The sequence below is a fragment of the Apteryx rowi genome, unplaced genomic scaffold (assembly GCF_003343035.1).
Source record: "Apteryx rowi isolate R43461 unplaced genomic scaffold, aptRow1 scaffold_255, whole genome shotgun sequence".
In the NCBI taxonomy this organism is placed as follows: Eukaryota; Metazoa; Chordata; class Aves; order Apterygiformes; family Apterygidae; genus Apteryx; species Apteryx rowi.
Window position 1 is genome coordinate 12315 of NW_020448919.1, and position 20190 is coordinate 32504.

At 35.6% G+C, this 20190-nt stretch overlaps 1 protein-coding gene across 5 annotated transcripts; it reads left to right on the forward strand.

Annotated features, from left to right (window-relative positions):
* Window positions 1–24: 24 nt before the first annotated feature.
* CEP44 (centrosomal protein 44) lies at window positions 25–19659 on the forward strand. Of its 5 annotated transcripts, none has more exons than XM_026067233.1 (11): window positions 25–376; window positions 4213–4359; window positions 7166–7313; window positions 8318–8464; window positions 9357–9464; window positions 10873–11001; window positions 11922–12131; window positions 15024–15093; window positions 17213–17337; window positions 17601–17638; window positions 18808–19659. In XM_026067233.1, exons 2-11 carry the CDS (start codon window positions 4271–4273, stop codon window positions 18926–18928), a joined length of 1185 nt encoding a protein of 394 aa, XP_025923018.1. In that variant the 5' UTR covers window positions 25–376; window positions 4213–4270; the 3' UTR covers window positions 18929–19659. The 5 variants fall into 5 exon arrangements, with proteins under 5 accessions (XP_025923018.1, XP_025923020.1, XP_025923019.1 ...); XM_026067235.1 differs by having other exon boundaries at window positions 11922–12047; XM_026067234.1 differs by lacking the exon at window positions 18808–19659 and adding an exon at window positions 18451–18661.
* Window positions 19660–20190: the final 531 nt, after the last annotated feature.

The window sequence follows — 20190 nt, forward strand, 5'->3', positions numbered from 1 at the left end:
GGCCCCGCCCCGGAAAGGGGGGGACGCCGCCGCCGCCACTGCCGCCCCGTCGCCTCTCGCCTGGAAGATTTGACGTTTGCCGTTGTTGCTGGAAGTGACGTCTCCTCGGGCAGGCTCGCCGGAAGCGGAAGCCGCCGGCGTTTTGTGGCGGCAGATTCAATCCGCGCCTTAGGTCCGCCGCCGGTGGCCGCCCCGCGCGGTGGGGGAGCAGAGAAGGCGGTCGGCGAGCCGGAGCCGCAGCCAGAGCCGGGAGCGCTCCCTTGCGTATCTCGGGCCGTCCCAGGAGCGGGGCGGGAGCGCGGAATCTGCGKATCCGGAGCAGGCACTGGAAGTGCCGGCAGGGCCCAAAGCGGCGCGCGGCGGGCCGCTGGCGCCGGTGAGTGTCGGGGCCGGGAGCCGCGACGGCCCGGCCCAGCCCTCTCCCCGAGCCGCCCGAGCGGCGTCCCCTCGGGGGGCGGCGCGGCCGCCGGACCGGGTCGGGGCTGAGGACGGGCGGAGAGGGAGCCCCGCCCGGCCCGGCGGCCGCGCCCGTGTGGGGTCTCGCTGCTTTTCCGCCGGTGGCAGGGCGGCGCGCCGGGCAGCCGGGCCGCAGCGCAGCCGCTCGGGCCGCGCGCCCGTTTCCAAGCGCCCGCTGTTTGGAGCATGTCTGTTACCTAGCGTGATACTGAAGGGCAGTATTTCTTCCTGACGCTTTTGCGCCTCTGCAAAGCAGCATGACCCCCCCCCCCCAGTAAACAAAAGGGTCTAATTACAGTTTGAAGAAATAGAAAGTCTTTTTTGTTAGATATTTCAAGGACATTTTCTGCAGTGTTAAGATACTCGGTAACTTGCATGTGAATTTTTTGGCGGTCATTAATTCTCTGAATAGTGCAAGTGTTTTTGAGAGTTGTGGTTTGAGCCACTGGTAGTGCTAGGTTATAATTTTTGTTATACCTGGGGGGGAAAAAAAAAGAAGAAAAGGACATGATGTTTTACTCTGGACAGCTAATGTTCTGTTGACTCTTCTGTCATAAATTCCTACAGGCAAAAGCTGTCTGCCACTTTGCACAGTGTTCACCTTTCCAAGGTATTAAAGTATTCTCTACCAACTTGAATCTATTCAACTTCTGCTCTATTATTTTTATGACCTATTGAGCTAGTCAGAGGTTTGTAGGTAAGCTAGAAGTGAAGATAGTCATCATGAGTTTTATATTGAGAGGTCTGGTATGGAAATGATTGCTGATAGCTTTGGGAAACAGCCAATGTCCTTGCAAGAATTCCATTTTGCTGTAAGAGCATCTTTTGTGATTATTTGCATTGTAGATTAGAGCTTCAGTTTTACATTAAACTCTTTTGAGACTCGTCTTCAGGAACTGGGTAAACTGGCGAAACCGTAGGGTGGCTCACTTTGTGGAGCCCATGAAGAAAGAATACCTGCCTCAGTTTCCAAATATTTGAGATTAAGTTTTTCTCTAGCCCCTCAACAAAGTGTGTTCTGTATTTAGCACAGCTAACACCTGGAACTTATTAATTTAAATTTACCAGTAGAAATCCTCAAAATCATGTGCACAGTGAGGAAGAAAATACTTTAACAAGGGAAGAACACGTGTGAAGATCTTAAGCTTCTTCAAGGTTACTAGTTTAAACACCATAGGCACACAAGAAGAAAAAATGGAACGTTGTGAGTGCAAGCCTTTACTACACTTTCATTGTGAGTGAATTGTATGGTCAAGAAGTCCCTTTTAAAAAGCCTTTTTTGCTTTAAATTTGTAGTATCAAATAACTAATTTGCAAACTGGAGTACCCATGTGAGTTCTCTTCTGACAAAGATAGACATAATCTCCTTGGGGCATTTGGTTTTTTTGGTCTATGGTGGCTGAATCGCATGCATTGGCATGAGAAATTATATAATGAAATTCCATATCTTGAAAATATATGCTCAACTATAGGTTGTGAGGCAGCATGTCTTTACTGCTTGGACTGGTAAGCTTCAAAGCACTTGTTTTCTGGTCAGAATTCAGCAGAGACAGTGGAAGGCAATTATCTCCCAGGCTCTAGCAGAAAATTGAACAGTAAGTTTCTGTGCTAAGGTTTTATGGCTGAAATCATGACTCTTTCTGAGGTTTCTGGGGAATTACAGTAATGAGTTAAGCCAGTTAGACACTAGCAGATTTTAAAGAGGTGAGGAACATGTTGAATAAGCACTGTTTTTGTGAGAAATATCAACTTTCTATGCTTGAGTATTGGATTCTTTTTTTTCTCTAGAGTTGCAAAGAACCTTCATCTTTTGTGTCACTGTTGTGCATGCTCAGCGTTATGGTATTAGCTGTTTGTTTGKTTTTTTTGTTTGTTTTTTTAATGTAGCTTTTTTCAAAACTAATTTTTTAGAGTTAGAAACTGGGGGTACTTTTTTAAGCTTCAGTTTATTTACTGTGCACTTTAAGCTTTGGTTTATTTGCTTTAGTAGTCTTAGATTGTTTTCAAAGCCATTAATTATATTAATATTTTTTAAATGTTATTTCTTTCCTTTGAGAATTGCAAAGTTCAGAACTTTGCAAGTGCTCTCCATACATTATGAATATACTGATGAAGTTGCTAACAATTTTGTAATTGGACTTTAAGTGATGACTGGAACCTAATTATATAATTAGGCTTACATAATTCTTTATCTGTTATCTTCAGATTTCTCTTCAGTTTCTTGTAACTAATTTTTATCTATCTGCCTTGCTTTTTCTCTAGATAATTAAAAAAACAAACAAACAAAAAAAAACCCACGGAGCCTGGCAGTTTGCTAATGGACTTTCTCAAGTTCCAGCAGTCTGAATGCTAAGATACAGGCCACTTGTTTTCAATTAGGACTTACAAGAGTTGGACTATCCAGTCTGTGCTTTTAAAGACTTGTGTTGGAAAAGAACCAACAGTGGTTGCTTATAACTTCAAAACAAATGCTTGCAAGATACTGCAAACAATGTTCCAGAGTGTCTCTAAATACGTATTTTGAAGCAATGGAGTGAGGGATTGGGTTTTGAGATAACTAGTACTGATATTTTGATTTGATTTGAAGCTACTGCTTCAGGTGTCTCCTTTTACAATCTACCAGGCAGGCATAGTTGCCAGTATTCTTAGATCTCTTATGGCAGTTAGTTTTCCCGTCTCTTCCTCCTCCCCTTGAGAACTAAATAGTTATGTTTCACAAAAAGTATCATTAAAAGTAGGAATTTCCTACACTTCCTAACCCCTTTTGAAAAAGCTAAAAACTTACGTGGAAGATGATTTTGTGCTTTGCTGATGCTCTAGTGTTTTCTTTTGTTGTTGTTGTAGTCTAGCTTCCTTGCAGGACAGTTCTGCAGAGAAAAATGCACCTTTGCATTGACCAATTAGATAAGCGTGTTTCTCCTGTGAAGCAAAGCTTATAGTACCTTAAGAGTGAGTTTTCATCTTGTGTGATACAACGGAGAAGTTAGAGGTGGGCTTGTTATCATGGCAGTAAATTTACACCTGTCCTGAAATGTCTAGGCAATCTGTTGCCTCTCTTCCTCCCCACCCACCACTGCCATGATTTTAAACTCACTTAATGGATCATCTAGATAGAGAGCTACTATCTGTGATGAATTGCTAGGCATGTCTTCTGATGTTTACGTATTCAAAGATTGCTCCTGTGGCCAGTAAACTTGGGGCCAAATGATCTAAGGTTGATTCCTTAACTATTTCAAATTTGCCAGGGGAAAGCTGTCAAACCCATAGGAACATTATGGTATCTTAAAAGGTTGCAGAATCACTCAGGATGCTACAAACAGACTTTATGATGATAATGATTTTACATGTGTTCTTAATGTGTTCGGAAGAAAAGAGTAGGAAACTTTCTAGACCAAAGAATGCAAAAGTTTTTCACTACTTCTGGAGTTTCTGCTCCTTTGAAACAGCAAAGGAACTTGTTTTTACTCCTTTCTAGTGGGTTTCAGTGAGCCCTAAATTCTTAATATGCATTTAGATCTCCCTACTGTTAAAGATCTTTGATAGTTGGTAGGATTGAGGATTAGTGCTTGATACTGAGTTAGATTGAATGAGAAAGATGACTGGTATTAATTAGTATTGAGCACGAGCCTGTGCTGTGTTGTAATATTTTGGAAATAGTGATGTCCAGAAAAAAGAAGCAAAAAACCTGTCAATTTTGGTGATAATTCTATTGCATTTTTAAATTTTCATGTATACATAATTTTTGTTTGTTTTAAGGAGAATGTTCTGTATTACGTTTATCTCATAATCTAAAAGAAGAATAGCATTTGAAATAATGGCAACAGGAGACCTAAAAGGAAGTTTAAGAAAAATAGAGCAAGGACTTCGCTTGTTAAATTATCCAAGAGATGTGGATTATACCGGGTAAGAAGCAGTGTGAATAAATTTATGCTGATATATGATGACAGCAAGATATGTAAACAATGCTGTTATATTTCAAAAAAGACAGATACATATTTAATATGAGAAATATGATCTTTGTATGTCTGTTTTAATAATGGAAGCCATAGGAGGAACATAACTGGATAAAATATATGGTTCCTAAATGTTGTCTATTTCTGTGCTAACACAACTGGTTGAATACTGATGCTTCAGGGAGTAAAGATTACTAATCTCCTTGTATTGGATTAGGTAACAGCTGAAAACCATGAGTGTTTTAAAAATTATCTTATCTCAAAGTCATGGCACTGAGAAAAGTTAGTGCAGATACTAGGTAGCTAGATCTAGTGGGATAACTAATTTTATCTATATGTGTTAATTCTTCTAGATGAATGATCAGTTCAACTTACCTTTTGGCTATACTGTGTCATGTTTAAATTCATCATTAATATAATACTTCATGGCTTTTCTTATTTTCATGGATCAGAAGTACGGGTCACTGTAAACTCAAATTCTTGTTTACAACAGATGTTTGAGGATTTTTTGTTTTCTAAATGCTGTCTTTTTTTTCTTTTAGTAACTTGGTTAACTTGGATCTGGAAGGAACGTTTAGTTTACATTATTAAGTTCTTCCATTAACCATTTAAAAAAAAAGTGTAAGAAATACAACTTTAACACTTACATTTCAGTTGTGAGAAATGGAAGGTTTTGTAATGCTATCGATACGTTAAAATTCAGAAACAAGTAAGTTTCCACATTTCCCTCAAAACTGATTCACAAATGGAATATTTCTGACCATTATACAAAAAAATTCTTTATGCAGTTTGGGGCATAGGGAGAAATAACACTTAAGTGTGCTTTCTCTCATGATTATAAACTTATGTTCTTCACAATTTAAACTAAACACTCAATCATCTGCAGAATATTTTCAGTTTTTTTTCCTTCCTAACTGACCTTAAAGTAAAATTTATACAAACTTATAAATAGCTACAAATTAAATAAACTTCAGGAAGGTGAATAATACTGTTTCATAAAAATAGAACTGTTTCTATAAAAGTCTCAAGAACATTAACCTGTTCTATTACATGTAAATGGCTGATAATCAAGTGCTGTTTAAACTCTGAAGTTTATTTTTCTTACAGAATGAGAGGAATTACTAGTGTAAGTCTGGTAGATATATTGTGATGTGAGGTTATTGTTAAAAAGGTTTATATGATTAATTTTTGTAGAAAGGATATGAAAGTAACTTTTAATGATTTGGAGGTACATGAGTATAAGATGTTTGTGATCACCAGTGTTAGAGTTTTACCTTCCTTGAAGCCTTCCTACTCTCAGGTATGTAAAAAGCCAAATATACTCCAAGCTACTTCTTTTCTTCTTGTCATTGGGTTCAATGAGATGCAACTCCTTCAGTGAGAAAGCTCAATCAGATTAATACCTCTCAAGGAATCGGCTTCTAGAAAGCAGCTGTTAATTTATCTGATACTTGATGCCTTTTCCTTATTGGTTAGAAAACAGCAGCAATATTACAGTTTACTTAAATCACCCAAACTTAAAACATAATCTAGTGTGAGGTCTGGATGGTTCAGACCCTCCAAATGCATGGGAAGGGGATGTATTCCATGTGAGGAGTTGTGCACCATTGCTTTGTAGTACCTGGTTCCTTGAGATGTATCATCTGTATGGATATCAGTAGCCCTCTCTTGTCTGCTACTGCAGTATCCTAATCTGCCAGGATTCTGTAGGAATAAAGGAACTTGGGGGACACCTGGAAGTTGAAAACACCATATGCTTTCAAGAAATTTGGGAAAAATATAGGAGAAGGGGAAACATCAAGATTTCTAGATGCAAGAGCTTTTGTATTTGACACTACGCAAAAGAATTCAGTCTTACTACTTGGTGCATTTTGCATTCATATCTATGTGGATGAAGCATCTTAAAGAAGCAGCTACTCTTAGATAAGTAGCTGCTCTTTACTGAGTTTAAAATATCATTTTGCTCTTGTGGATCAGTGTTTCTCATCAGTGCTGCAGCCATGCACAGGTGGCATAAGTGGTTTATATGTGATAAAATATAAAAATAAGTTTACCTCTTGAGGTTGGTAAGGAAATATATGCTTGTCACGCAAACTGACGGCTAGAAGAACTTATTGTTTGTGTGGCATTAAGAACCTGGGATATGTCTTCTATAAACTTTAGCATTGCACCCAGTGATAAGTAAGCAGAGGGTATGGCTGTGGGCAGTTGGAGTGTGATGCATGTGAGCTGGAGGATAAAAGGATGCTGTTTGCTTGTCCTGAGTAAACCTTAGAACAGTTGTGAAGGCTACCACTATCTTACTCTTCTTTCTTCCACTGCTTTATGTTTTCTTTTCCCTTTTCTTTGCTTATTCTCTTTTTTCTTTGACTTCATGTAAGTTTTGGGGGGGGGGAGGAGGAGAGACCTTTCTTGAAGACGTTTCATCCCTTAAAGATCAAAAATTAGGTGTTTAAAGCCCAACAGCCTTTTCCATCTAGACTTGACAATGTTAGAACGATTGGAGGGCTCACAGAAACAACATTGTTTCAGAATGTTTACAGATAAAAGCAAGAACTACTGAATGAGATATGCCTGGAAAATTCCATTGATTAAGATAGCTAGAAAAATCTTAAATTGAAGTGCAAGTTCAATCAATGTTTAATATCATGCTGGCTATATTAATACACCTCTGAAGTTAGATGTTAGAAGTGACTTACTTATATTAAAGGCTTTTGTCATTTTTTGTTATGTAAGATGCTTTTGTTTCTCAATAGGTTAATAAAGGGTGATCCAGCTGCATTTTTACCCATCATCAGCTATTCTTTTACATCTTTCTCCACGTACATAGCAGAACTTTTGGTGAAGTGTGATGTAGAACTCACAGCAAAGAGTGACTTGCGTTTTATTGAAGCTATTTATAAGGTATCTGACTTTGTGTTCTTTGCACGAGAGAGACAATTTTGAGTATGGCCTCATAACAGTTAAACATCTAGTGTGAGTTTTATTAGCAAGTAAAAATATTGGCAATGAAAATCAATTGTAGTTCTGTTAGGATTTAAAGTGAGCCATAACTAACTGTGTGGCAAATCTTAATTTATATTTTCCTGAAAATAAGGGAGGATATTATTAGCTGAATCTCAGTTTTGAGACAATCAGTAAAATTGTTGTGTTTTATGTTAAATGTGAAGAATACCAAAATACCTGTTGCACAGTAAGTTATATAGCCAGAAGTGACCTTAGAGGAAATTATGACCAGCAAAAAATCATATCAAACTTCAATAATTGTGATAACACAGTTAAAAAGTGCAATTATTTTAAAATGCCATGCCAAATTAATCAGTTTATGAAGTCCACTTCTTAACAGTTTAATAATAACATCAAATTATTTTCTGAATTGAATGAAAGTAATTTCATGCTATCCTTAAAGACATCCATAAACATACTTTATACCTGTGTTAAAAGGAGGCTGGATGTATTAATTAATGTTAGTTTATTCAGATTAATTTTCCATCTGAAGAAGATGGAGACTGCTTTACAAAGAAACTCAGGGTGGGAGTCTTACTAGCCCTTTGACTTATTTGCTGAAGTTAATACAGCCTTTTATTGTACGCTCGCTTTGGAGTCTTTGTTTGAATTTTTTTTTTTTTTAATTAACATCTACAGTCATTTGTTTAATACATCTTAAGATGATGTGAGATATAAACTGCAAGGGTGATGTGAATGAAGTGTTTCTGGAAGGGCTATGTTGAAAGGTCCAGCTGGAAGAATTACCCTAGAATATGTAAATTACCAGATGAGTAAAGGATTAACTGCTAAAGTGTAGAATGAAAGAAAAGATTGTAGAGAAAATAAGAACAAGAGTATGCTATTTCTACGGCAAATTACATGGTGATTTTTGAAAACAAAGTAAACTTATTTTGTTGCAGCTTCTTCGAGATCTCTTTCAATATAAACCAATCTTAACAAAACAGCAGTTTCTTCAGTTTGGCTTTGCAGAACGAAAAATGCAGATTGTTTGTGACATTATCAACTGTGTGATGAAAAAGCATAAGGAATTAAGTAGCCTGAATAAGGTACTGATCAAAACTTTATTTTGAGACATGTTTCTCATGACATATGCTTGGTGCTGCTCCAGTTAGAAGGTGAAGACCAGTTTATTTGAAGATAGAACATCACTGAAAATGTAAACAGGAGGAGAATTTAGTATGAAGTACCATTATAAGTTGCTTGAGTAGTGTCAGGTATACAAAAGACATGAAGCTGCCAACTCTTTGTAGTATCCACAAAATAAAATTATTAGAAAAAAAGATAAATCTTTTCAGTAAGTGGTATGTTTTCTTTACAGTTTTAAACATGATAAATACTTGTTTAACTCATTAGACTTTTAAGGTAGACTTAAAAACAAAGCAAACTCCTCTGATATGTAAAAGTTCTGGTAGCATTTAATTTAAATATGCTTATATTTATGTTTTAGCAGTATACATTTTAAATTTGCTTATTTTTATTAATCACATTTGATAAGGTATTAATATATATCAGTGTGTGCTGTGTTTAAAGCTTTATATTTTACAGGATTTTGTGGTTAATTTGGGTTTATAGCAGTCTTCAGAATTTCTGTATTCTTTTTTTGTCGCTTTTGGGGATGTAACTACATCCTTCTTTCCTGTTTTTGTCTTTCATTTCTGGTGCAAGTTATCTTTGTGTTTATGACCAGCTTTGATGCAGCCTTGCATAGACATTATGGGTGTATGTGTACAGCATTCATTTCCAGATCTGTTTTCTCTGTTAATTTAGATCATACTTATCTTCAGTGGTTTTTAGACAGTATTGTATTACAGAGTTCTAATTGTGTTTGCATTTGTGCTGTGCAGTAGTCCTGCCTATTAATGACAGTTGGAAATGATGGTTTTTTAGGAAAATATTCCTGTATTAGAAGTATAATTTTTTTTCCTCTTCATTTTGAAGGCCAAATCCCAAACAAGAAAGAAACTCGGATCTTTTAAATATGATCTATGGTCAAATTGTGAAAAATCTCATGCTGATCCTAGTGGCAGTGCAATGAGTTCCAAACAGGTATGAAAATAGATATTTTCTTTTTTTTAAACTTTGTGTGTCTAAAGGCTGGTCTGAGTTGCAGCAAGTCAGGATTTTTCTGAAATATGTGCTTTTATTTGGGTTTTTATGTTCGAGTACACCAGTTTTTTTCAAAACATGCATGGGTTAATTGAAGTAAGTTATTACAGAGAACATCACTTCTCTCTTTTACTGAGCAGTTGATCTCAAAGTTATAGTGGTAATGATCTAGTACTGTTGCCTGTTGGTTGAATTATACCAAAAAGGAGGGATAGCAATCAAAATGAAGATGTGATTGGAAAAAGACAGAATAAATGTCCTATATGGAATCAGAAGTGATGCTACTTTGTTTTCAAAGGAGCTTTCAAAAATACTTTTTGCTCTTTTGTCCGGCTCTGTTTAGCAAGGTTTTCCTAATGAAACTTTTCTGACTTCAGTTTAATGCTTGATTGGCGATTATGTTACTCTCCTCTTTGGAGGAGATGGCTTTTGTCCTGTTTCCTGCCAAGAGGGTGCAAAGTAAAATCCTGCAAAACTTCTTTAGGACTGTGACCGTGATCTCTGTTGTATGAAAATATTGTTCCTAGCTGTGAGGAAAACTTCACCAAGAAAACATTTGGAATGACTTATCTGGTACTTCCTGTTATTGAATAGTAAAATTGAATGGAGGTATATGAGAGTGTCTTTATTAAGAATTCCCTTTAAAGAGAATTTCAATTTCACTAAAACATGCAGTAATCAATAAGTGTTAAAACATTGCACAAAAGTAGTAGCTGCAGATTCTCAATCATTAGGTAATTTMTTTTATTTAGGGAGAGGGGGAGAGATCCAGGGCTTGCTTTACCTGAAAGTAAAACAAAAAGTTGTCTTTTATTTTGCCCTTTCTAAGGGGAGTCTTCAAATGAAGTGAAATGCATAGCTATGTAGGGCTATTTTGCTGACAACAATCAATGAAAAGAAGAGTTTTAATCTTTCTTGTAAAACTTTAATTTTCTTCCAAGTGCTTGTGTGGTAGTTTTAATGTTGGACCTATTTGATGTGTGTTGATATAAGATTAATGAGATTCACACCTCCCTACCCACATTTTGAAATCTAGCAGCCCTAACAGTAGAAGGGAACACTAATATTTTCAGCACTTTTTATGTGAAMCAAGGTATACTTCAATATAGTAAAGTGTGTGCATAGGTCTTTTACAATTATTGCATGCCTGTAGGGTTTTTTCTTTTTAATTTAACTGCTTGCTTTTGATTGCTAAGTTTTGCAACCAGTGGAGATGATTGTTAGATTAAAAAAAAAGTTAGGTGCTAAAATAATAGGCCTTTTGTGCCAATTAACTGTCAGATGAATTTCAGAAGTGTTCTTGTAATGAATAACACCAGTGACTTTTTTTTTTAAACATGCTCAAAAGAAACCTCAAGTAGAACGACATCCAGAAAGTGAAGATGGTGACAACCTTCATCCACCAGCCCTTGCAGCAGAGGGAGATAATGAAGAATTATACTTAAATCATAATGTTCTGGAAGTCAAATGTGAACAAGTAAGAATTTTAATTTTAAGACTATGTCCACACACATTCTTAACTTTATACGGTTTTTCTAAAGGCAGAGAAATTTTTTAAAAGATAGATTCATGCACCTTGAATATAACTTATACAGTAAATGGCTAGGAAAAAATCTCAGTAAAATTGTACTGACCTTTCAAGAGCCAGTTTTGGCAACACAACTCTCTAGCTTTACCAGTTCTGTTTGTCTTTCTTAATCTGTTTTTTAACAATGAGGAGACCTATCTATCTTGACTTGATAGTTTTTTGAATCCATTGGTCCATTTTATCTTAATTATAGCACTGGAAGATTAGTTTTCAGATGTATTTAATGGATTTTTGTGAAAAGGATGCCTTAGCTTTACTCTCATCCTTTGAGAGAAAGATTATAGTGCTGATGGAACCTTTTCTAGACAATAAAGAAGCAAAACATCATGAATGGTTTACCCATAAAAATGTCTTTTCAGTCAAATCTTCTGTTTTCTTGGACACCGGAGAATCCTTTTTCTGTCAGTTTCTCTGCATGCGGTTTCTGATGTCAGCTAAGGGTGAGGTCATGACACACATTCACTGGAAATTAGCCTCTGTTATTGCTAGTGCTTATGTAAAATAGCATTTAAAAATGAAACAATTCATGTGGTAGTTGATGTCCAAATCATTATTTGTTCCATAAAGTACCTTCAAATGCCTGAATCATACTGAAATCAGCTTTTTTCAAATCCATTTTTAATATGTAAAAGCTAAATTTCATATACAGTCATTTTTCAGCAATTTGGAAGGAAAAAGCATTCTTTAATGTGGAGAATGCAGTTGCTGAAGAAAGGAAAAAAATCAATTTAATTTCATAGATCAAATGATGAGCTATACTTTTATCTATGTCTAAATTGGAGGACATCTATTCTTATCCATATTTTCAGGTCTTAGAAGATGATTCTCAGATTGAGTTCCTAAAGAGCCAGCTTGCTGATTGCCAGGAAAAGCTTCATAAACTAGATTGGATGGAAGATAAGCTACATGTTTTAGAAGACAGACTGAAAGGAAAGGTGATTATAGATGAGAAGGACTGGAATAATTTGTTGAGTCGAGTTTTGCTCCTTGAAACAGAGCTGTTGTTGCAATCCAAAAAGGTATATCAACTTCTATTTTTCTCCTATAATAAAAAGGCAGATATGACTGTAGTAGTATTGACTATAGTGCTATACAGCCATTACCAAATGACAACAAAAGTGTTGCCCAAGTACAGTGCTTGTGGGCCTGGTTCTGCTCTTCCTGCCTCCCAGCCTCCCGGTGCCTTTCACTGTTTTAAAGAGACGGTCTGAATGGAAGTGGTGTTTATGGTGTTGGCGGTATTTTTTTCTTTAACTGAGTTCTGTTGTTTTCTCAAGCTTTGTGGAGCAAAACTATCCAGTGTAAATTGTTTCCTAGCAGGAACAGCAGGTATAGCTCAGCATATTTTCATCGGTAATGACCGTGTGTGTCTCTACGTATATGTAGACACACATACTGCCTAATGAGCTTGTAGAAGGAGGCTTTGATAGCATGCTTGATGGGGGAGGGGGAAGAAGGTTAATGAAAGTTAACTTAATTCTTGTTTTAATCCTATTCTTTTATGGTTATCTTTTAAGTTTCTGGCTTGACTGATGACACTTCATCCTCCTCCCCTCTCCCACCCCCCCCTTTTTTGTGCGTTTCGAAATGCACAAAAGTGCTACAGTTGTGATGTGGCTACATTTGGCATACTTGTCAGATTGAATCAATTACTGTACTGCATTAAAGTTGTATTATTTTTTCATGTTGTTGAAAGGACCTTTCATACACATACATGCACATTATATAATTTCATATATATGTGCATGTAAGTATTTTGAGGTGTGGTGAACTGTAGCATCATATCTGTGAACACATGCTTAATTTCAAAATGTATTTACATATATATCTCATGTATCCTTAAGATACTGTGAAAAGCTCTCCAGAAGTTGAAAACCTGTGTGAAAAAATACTTGATCAGTGTTGGTTTTTTTTTCTGTAGTTGTCAAAATGTTTAATATACTTGTAACCAGGAGCTTGGGCTATACTGCTGGTCCTGTAAACTTGAAAATGTCACTGATATTTGTATACAAGATGTGTTTTGTGTGTGTGTGTTCCTTGAAAGTGTGCTTGTTATGCAAAATGTTGAAATGGAATCATCTTTATTTTGAAAGAGTGTAAAAGGATAACTGTTGGCATTCTCACTTTCATGTTTTTCTGTTCTTTTTGTTTTGTTTAACCCAGTTTCAGGTTCAGTAATGGCTCAAGTTAATTATGATGAGAAGTGAGTTTCTTATGGATAACTACTCTAACTTAATTATCAGTGGGCATATGTCCAAATAACACAGCTATTGCTAAGGTTCTTCTGCTAGCTGTCTCAAGAGGCTTTCAGCTGAACAGCCGTAAAGAGATTTGTCCCTCTTTCAAATGTGTTCTTTCCAAAAGGYTGTCGCTGCATTTATGACAGTAGCAGCATGGGAAATCTTGTGTTTCAAACTAGCCTTGTTCTATTATTACTGTATTAATAATGAATTGAGTTTATAGAAACATATAATGTATATTGAAGTTCAGAGGTTTGAAATAGTCTGAAATAGCTGCTATTAAAATACTTAACACTAATATAACTCAAAAATATCCAGTAAGATCATTTCTTTTCTCTTCTGCATGCTGTAAGAGGAAGTCTGCAGAAACAAATTTGGATTTAGTTTGTGTGGCATTGTTGCTTCAAAGCAAAAGAAGCTGACTTTTATGTTTTTATTTATTTTTTCAAAGTCTTCAAACCCCTAACTTGTTTGGAAACTGCCAAGAAAAAACCCTTTGGGCCAGAGAGTTGCTGTTTCTTTGTTTCATGAAATTCCATCCAAATTGTGCTTCACAGATATAGGAGCAATTGAAAAATACTCCTTTCTTCTTATCCTTGCATTTTTCAGAAAACTTCTGGCATTTAGCCAAYATAGCAGGAACACTCTAAGATCTGTCTTGCACTGCTGCCAAAGTAGCAGCAGCTGTGCATGGAGCTGTAGGAAAGTCTGAAAGCTACTAAATTCGTTTCAATGAAAGGGAACAGGCAGAAGAAGTCAGTGCAGATATCTCCCCCCCACACCCCCCCTTTTTTTTTCTTTCTCTTTTTAAGGGATGCTTTGTTTTGTTTTTTTTCCAGCTTATACCCATATAATACCTACTACTTCTCTCTCCTTCACTTCTTTGGGTATAATATTCACCACTTAACTGACATAGTTATTCCAGGTTTAAAAGCGATAGACTTACCAAATCTTAATGATAACTCATTGGTGAAGAAAGTCTAGATGTTATTTACAAGTGTTTTGGAGTTTTTTGAAATTAGAAAGATGCACACACAAACATGTAGTGTTAGTACAACTTTAATCTTGTTTCCTTGCCTATGAACAAGATGGCATAGAACATAGATGGCATTAAACACGGAATCATTCTTGAAGGAGCCTTCTCTCATTTGGGTCCCTGGAAAACTAGCTAAAACTGGACTTCAGAGTTCTAAATATTTAGAAGTGGGATGAATTTCAGTTCACATCTGTAGCCCAGTATTTTCAGGGCTGAGGAGGTGCATTTCTGAATATCAAGTGGAAGTTGCATTTATTTTGTTAAGCTAACAGCAGCAAACCTCAGGATGTAACTGTTGGGACAGGCCAAGAACAGTCTGATTGTTCATTTGAATCATACCTGAGTTATATGCACTACTCTGAAGCTTTTGACCTGTTTTTTTTAACAGCAATATTAGTATTTCTTAAAAAATTGTGAAATAGACTGGTATTTTTTTAATGCAATATAACTATTTGAGATTTTGGCTCTTACAAGCTGAAGAGCAGTCCTATGAAAATAGTTGTGTAGGGCTAATGCATTTGGATTGGTATAGCATATGCATATGGATTTACTATTTAAATATAATTTCAGTTAAAAGACACATTAAGCAGGATATACGACTAAAATACAGTAAATGTGTATAAACTATATTGTAGAGTGACTTATCTACGGAGTTCAACAATGTAAGTCAAGAATGTACTTACAGTAGGATTCCAGTTTCTCGTGGTGAGTGTTTACGATTTTCTTTTTAATTAAAGGCATGTGCTAAACACTTCTTGCAAACCTTGACTAAAATAGTGTTTTTAAGTAGACAATCAATTTCAATTTAGTGACTTATTAAATCAAATGCATGCTTCAAATAAGAACTGAACCTGCGAGGAGTTTTGTGTTTGTAATCTATTCTTTAGAAGCTTTCTTTACTGAAATAATTATTTTTAAAACCTTAATGCAAATATATAGCATACTAATTAAAGGTTGCAAATAACACCTTACCAAAAAATCTAAGATACAAATTTAATTAATATGATGTATGCAGACCTGAAACATAATAAATGCTGTTAGCTGCAGTTTAAAGCATTCATCATGTTTTACAAATAAACTATTCTTAAGCATCAAGAGGTACAGAGGGAATTATATTTGCTGCCACAGGTTTATTATAGCTACAACAGTGATACATTTATATTCTTTACTTTTATCCTGTAACTCAAGACAAATCAGAACTTTTCTGATTTTATTCATAATCTGTACTTATTTTTCAAATCGTTGTTCAGTATTCTGCATATATCATCCCTTTTGATGTTGCTAGCAGCTGTCCAGCTAGACTTTCTGCTGTGTTTTCTTTTTTTGAAAAGCAAGACAATGTTTTTTTAATTTCAAATTGAATTTTGATAAGGTACAAGAAGTAAATGAAACAACCTTAAGTGGGAAAGAAATTAAAAAACACCCCTTATGCCCTAAAGAATTCTATTCTTGTCTTTTCTTTTCCTCAGTGGTAGCTCCTTAGCTTTGGGTGCATCATTTTCTTCATAAATTTGGCCTGTCTCCCCTATGGCAGCTATTATTCTTATCACCAGAAGTAAGAATATTCTATTTCTCATTGTTATTTAAGAGGCCCTTTTCTCCAGTGTTGGGTTGTCACATTGAAACTGGAAGGGAAATGAAGGACCCATTTCTGTAAAGCTCAGGAATCCAGTTTCTATGAAAATTACAAAGGCAGTTTCTTGTTTGTGTCAAAGTTTATTTTAATTCTGAAGTCTTAGAAATGCAACCTTCGTTTTACAGACCTTAAAAAGCTTGCAACAGGTTTACTTCCTTTTGAATGTTTAATGGCTTATTACTGACACTTCATAGACAGCAAGCAGGCTGATGGTCTTTACAAAGAGAACTGTAAATGTTTTTAGACTCTTAGAATTTTTCAGCATTTTTTGTGCCATTTTTATTTTTTCCCCCCTCCAAACATATCCAGGAAACTGTAAGAACTTGAGTTATACTAACTGTCTTTAACTTTTATATCTGAGAATGTACATTACTCAGAACATCTTGATGATGTTCTTGGTTGTAATCATTCTCTTCAGGAATCACAGCTGTAATGAAGATATGCTTTCTTAATTGATTAAAAATAATGTAATATGAGTTTAAATACAAAGCAATATTGCCAAGCACATTTCAAAGGTATGATCCATAGACGGTAGCCTTATTAAAAATACACATGAACGCATTTCCACTTGTTCTAAAAATATTGTTTCTGTCCCTTGACAATGGTATTTTTCTCTTTTTTTGAGTAATTTTAATTTTAAAAAGAAACAGCATACCAAAGTCTTCCTAACATAAAAGATAGGTCTGTTTCTGCTAAATGGATGCCTAACCTCATCACAGTGGGAGCAGAGCTAGGAAAACTGCAAGAGCTTCAAACAAATTTCAAGTTAAGCAAGAAAGTGATGATTTTGTTTATATTTTTGCTGCTTATGAGACCAGTTATTTAGCACAAATTAAAAACATGTTTGAACAGGCAGTTTACAAATAATGAAAGTTATATGAAATTACTATTAAATATTTGACCCAGTAAGGATATTTGCTTAAGTGTTGATTTGAGTGTAATCAGGATAAAGATAGCATTCCTAGATAATTTTTTGGAATTAGTCTTGTGTGTGTTATACTTGGTATATTCCACTTTTGTTTTAAGGAATGAGAAACGTATTTTGGACACTCACAGTAGCTTTTCCCCTCTCTCTAAACAATGCATTCTCTTCTGTTATTACATACTGTAAATCGAACTATTTGATAGCTGACCTTGCAATAAGAGAGCCAAAAGACAAAGGTGACATAAATGAGTATTTCTCCATAGATACAGAGAGGAAGGAGGAGATGCCAGAGAGTCTTCATCAGTTGTCTGGATACAGTTCACTATTATCCACAGACCCATCTCCCAAAGCCATGACCATTAATTATGATCTGACAGACTTTTCAAAGGTAAGTAAAACTGGCAAATGCTTAGTTGATTTCCTTTCTAAGGTCAAAAGAACAAGTAAGCATTAGTTTTAGTTGTGTATATATACTACTAGCAAAAAACAAGGAAACTATGCAAAACTACATCTAGGTCTGTCTCAAAAATCCTTTTGATATGTAAACAGTGCTTAAAGTCACACTTTCTCTATGAATTTTCCAAGTTGAAAGTGTATCTGAAGGTTTCTGGCTTTGAAGAGTTCACTAAATTTGTTGCTTTTAAATTGCAGGAGATGACAAGACAAAGAATGGAAAGGATAAGTAAAATGTAAGTAATAGGAAAGGGCAGCAGGAATTCATTCCCAGGAGGGATTTGTACTGGACTAAGGCATATAAAGAATGTACATATGTGTTCCAAACCTCAAAGGYCTCTACATCAGGTGTGGCATTTCCTTATGACTCCACTGGATAATAAATCCACTTGCAGTTCTGTATTTGTGGGATGAGTCACTGTTTTGGTTTCTAACAAGCAGTGGAAAGCATTTTTAATGGTATTAACTGCAGATTAAAGGGTGTTTAGAATCTGGTTGACAAGTAATAGGAATATTATATATCTTCTGATAAGAATTCCTGGAACTAGAATTTTTTTTTTTTTTCCGGGAACAAATTAACTCTTTTCTCTCTCACTTTTTTTATAAAGACAGACCAGTTTCAGGCCAAGCACTGCATTAGCTATACTAAGGTATATTTGATACTAGTCCTGAGATTTGTAATGAATAGTTTTTGTAAGAAAYATTTTTATTACACTTGGTAAGGAGAAATAAATTGCTATATAATATTTCCTTAACAAGAGATTTTTATTGTACAAATGCCTGGCCTCAAAGCTGTAGCCTTTTTTTGTGTGATTTAACCTCAGATTTTATTGTCGGTTACTTTTTTTTATATATGCTTAATGTTTATTGATAATTGGTAGGCATTCAGCATTCCTACCAACTGCAGGGGAAAAAGGAGAACGTGAGGAAATTTAGTTTAATGCTGCTTGTCTTCCCCCCCACCCCTTCAGATTCATTGTAAGGTAGGAAATAATTGACTTACACATTAAAGTACAGTAAAAGGCGTGTGTAAACAATTTATTTTCAGGATTGAAGAAACCTCAGAATTGTTGAAAACCTCAAGCAGCAYCTCGGAGAAGACCTGAAGAACAGGTCTTTGGACCTATTCCTTGTAGTCTTATGAATATCGTAACTAATATGTATGTTTGTACAGCATTAAAATTTTAATATATAATTTGTGTAATGATCACCAGTGCTTTTATTCTTTTAGAATAAAATTTTTAATGCATCTGTGTATTTTTTTTCCAACTTTTTGCTTTTTAAAAGAAACTGTTCAAATAGCTTTCCCACACCCCTTGGTAAAGTGAAGTCATTACAGCAGTGTATTTTTGTGTTGACATTTGTTAGCAGTGTGCTAAATAATATATATATATWTTTTTTTAAGTGCAGGCTTGAAGACCATGGTTTACATCCTGTTGGAAACACTCCAGCTGGGACTAGCATATTGCACCCAAGAGGCTTTCTTACATACCATCTTACCATCTGTGTTGTTGAATAAGTCTTAATGAAAACTTAAATACACAATTGTAAATATGTATCTTTAGGGGTTTTGTTTTTTTGAGTTTTTTTAATGTAAACTTTCATGCCTGGTTGGAGAGTGCCAACACATTATGGCTTGCATTAAGACTGACAAAGGGAGGGTCAGTTTGATCCTAAACACTAAAATGTGTAAATAAGTCCACAGACTTTGACTGCAAGAAATGTGTTGAGTGTTTTAGTACTCTTACCCAACACATTTTAAGACCAGCAGCACAGATGGAGACCATCCAGTATACAAAGATACACAACATTTTTATGATTTGAACCTGTATAAAATATCTCTTTAGAGACACAAATAGACGTAAGGCTTCCATAAACATCATATAATCAAATCAAAGGTATGTGTGGGGCTTGATAAGAACAGGAGATCTTTTTTTTTTTTTAACCCTTTCTAAATCGTTAGGTATTAAATCATACCATAAGGAGATCTTTTTTGTGCTATAACCACTCACTTCACATGAAAACATTTTGTAGTTTGATAGCACAGTATCAGTGTATCTTTTTTTGGCAGAGTTTGCAAACTTTGCCAGAGCAGCTGTTTGACATTATGCTGGTAAAAGTGATTTATATGATTTAACAATAATTATGATCTTTAACCATATGGAATATAAATTGACTTTATTTTACATGCAAACAGAAGAACATATGGTGATCCATTATTGTTATATAAACTTAGTCGAGAGGTTTTGGGCTTTTGTAGTGGAACTTTTTTCCACTATATGTGTTTCCGGGGGGGGGGGAGGAAAGTTAATGTTGACTGATGATGTGAACTTGTATTGCACCTTGATTGAAAATAAACCTTGCAATCACTCCCTCCGTTATCCTAACAATGAAATGCAGAAGAGACCAAATCCACAGAGAATATAGGTGGTAATATCTTCTAAAATAGAACTACAGCACCATCTTGTGGAGATCTTTACATAAAATAATTAGCAATATAGTAAAAAGTATATTGTTTCTCAAATCATACTGCTTTAAATTACTAATGATCAAATATTTTGAAATATTGCCTTTTTTGAAGTTCACTCTCTGTCTTTGTGTGGAAGAGGTACGAGACACAGTGAGGGTTAGGAAAAGGTATTTCTAGTTAAGTAATGTGCAATTTAATGTCATCTCTATTTCGTACTGCAAAACAGAAAACTCGGAGTTGCTCTATTTCTAGAAACTTAGATGCAGTGTTTTCAAGTAGTATGATTCAGTCCTTGCAATTAAAGTCTTCGCTTTTCTG

Coding starts and splice junctions, on each gene's coding strand:
- CEP44 (XM_026067233.1), top strand. CDS start 4,271: ATGGCAACAGGAGACCTAAAAGGAAGTTTAAGAAAAATAGAGCAAGGA. Junction 7,314..8,317: donor TTATTGAAGCTATTTATAAG/GTATCTGACTTT, acceptor ATTTTGTTGCAG/CTTCTTCGAGATCTCTTTCA. Junction 11,002..11,921: donor TGGAAGTCAAATGTGAACAA/GTAAGAATTTTA, acceptor CCATATTTTCAG/GTCTTAGAAGATGATTCTCA.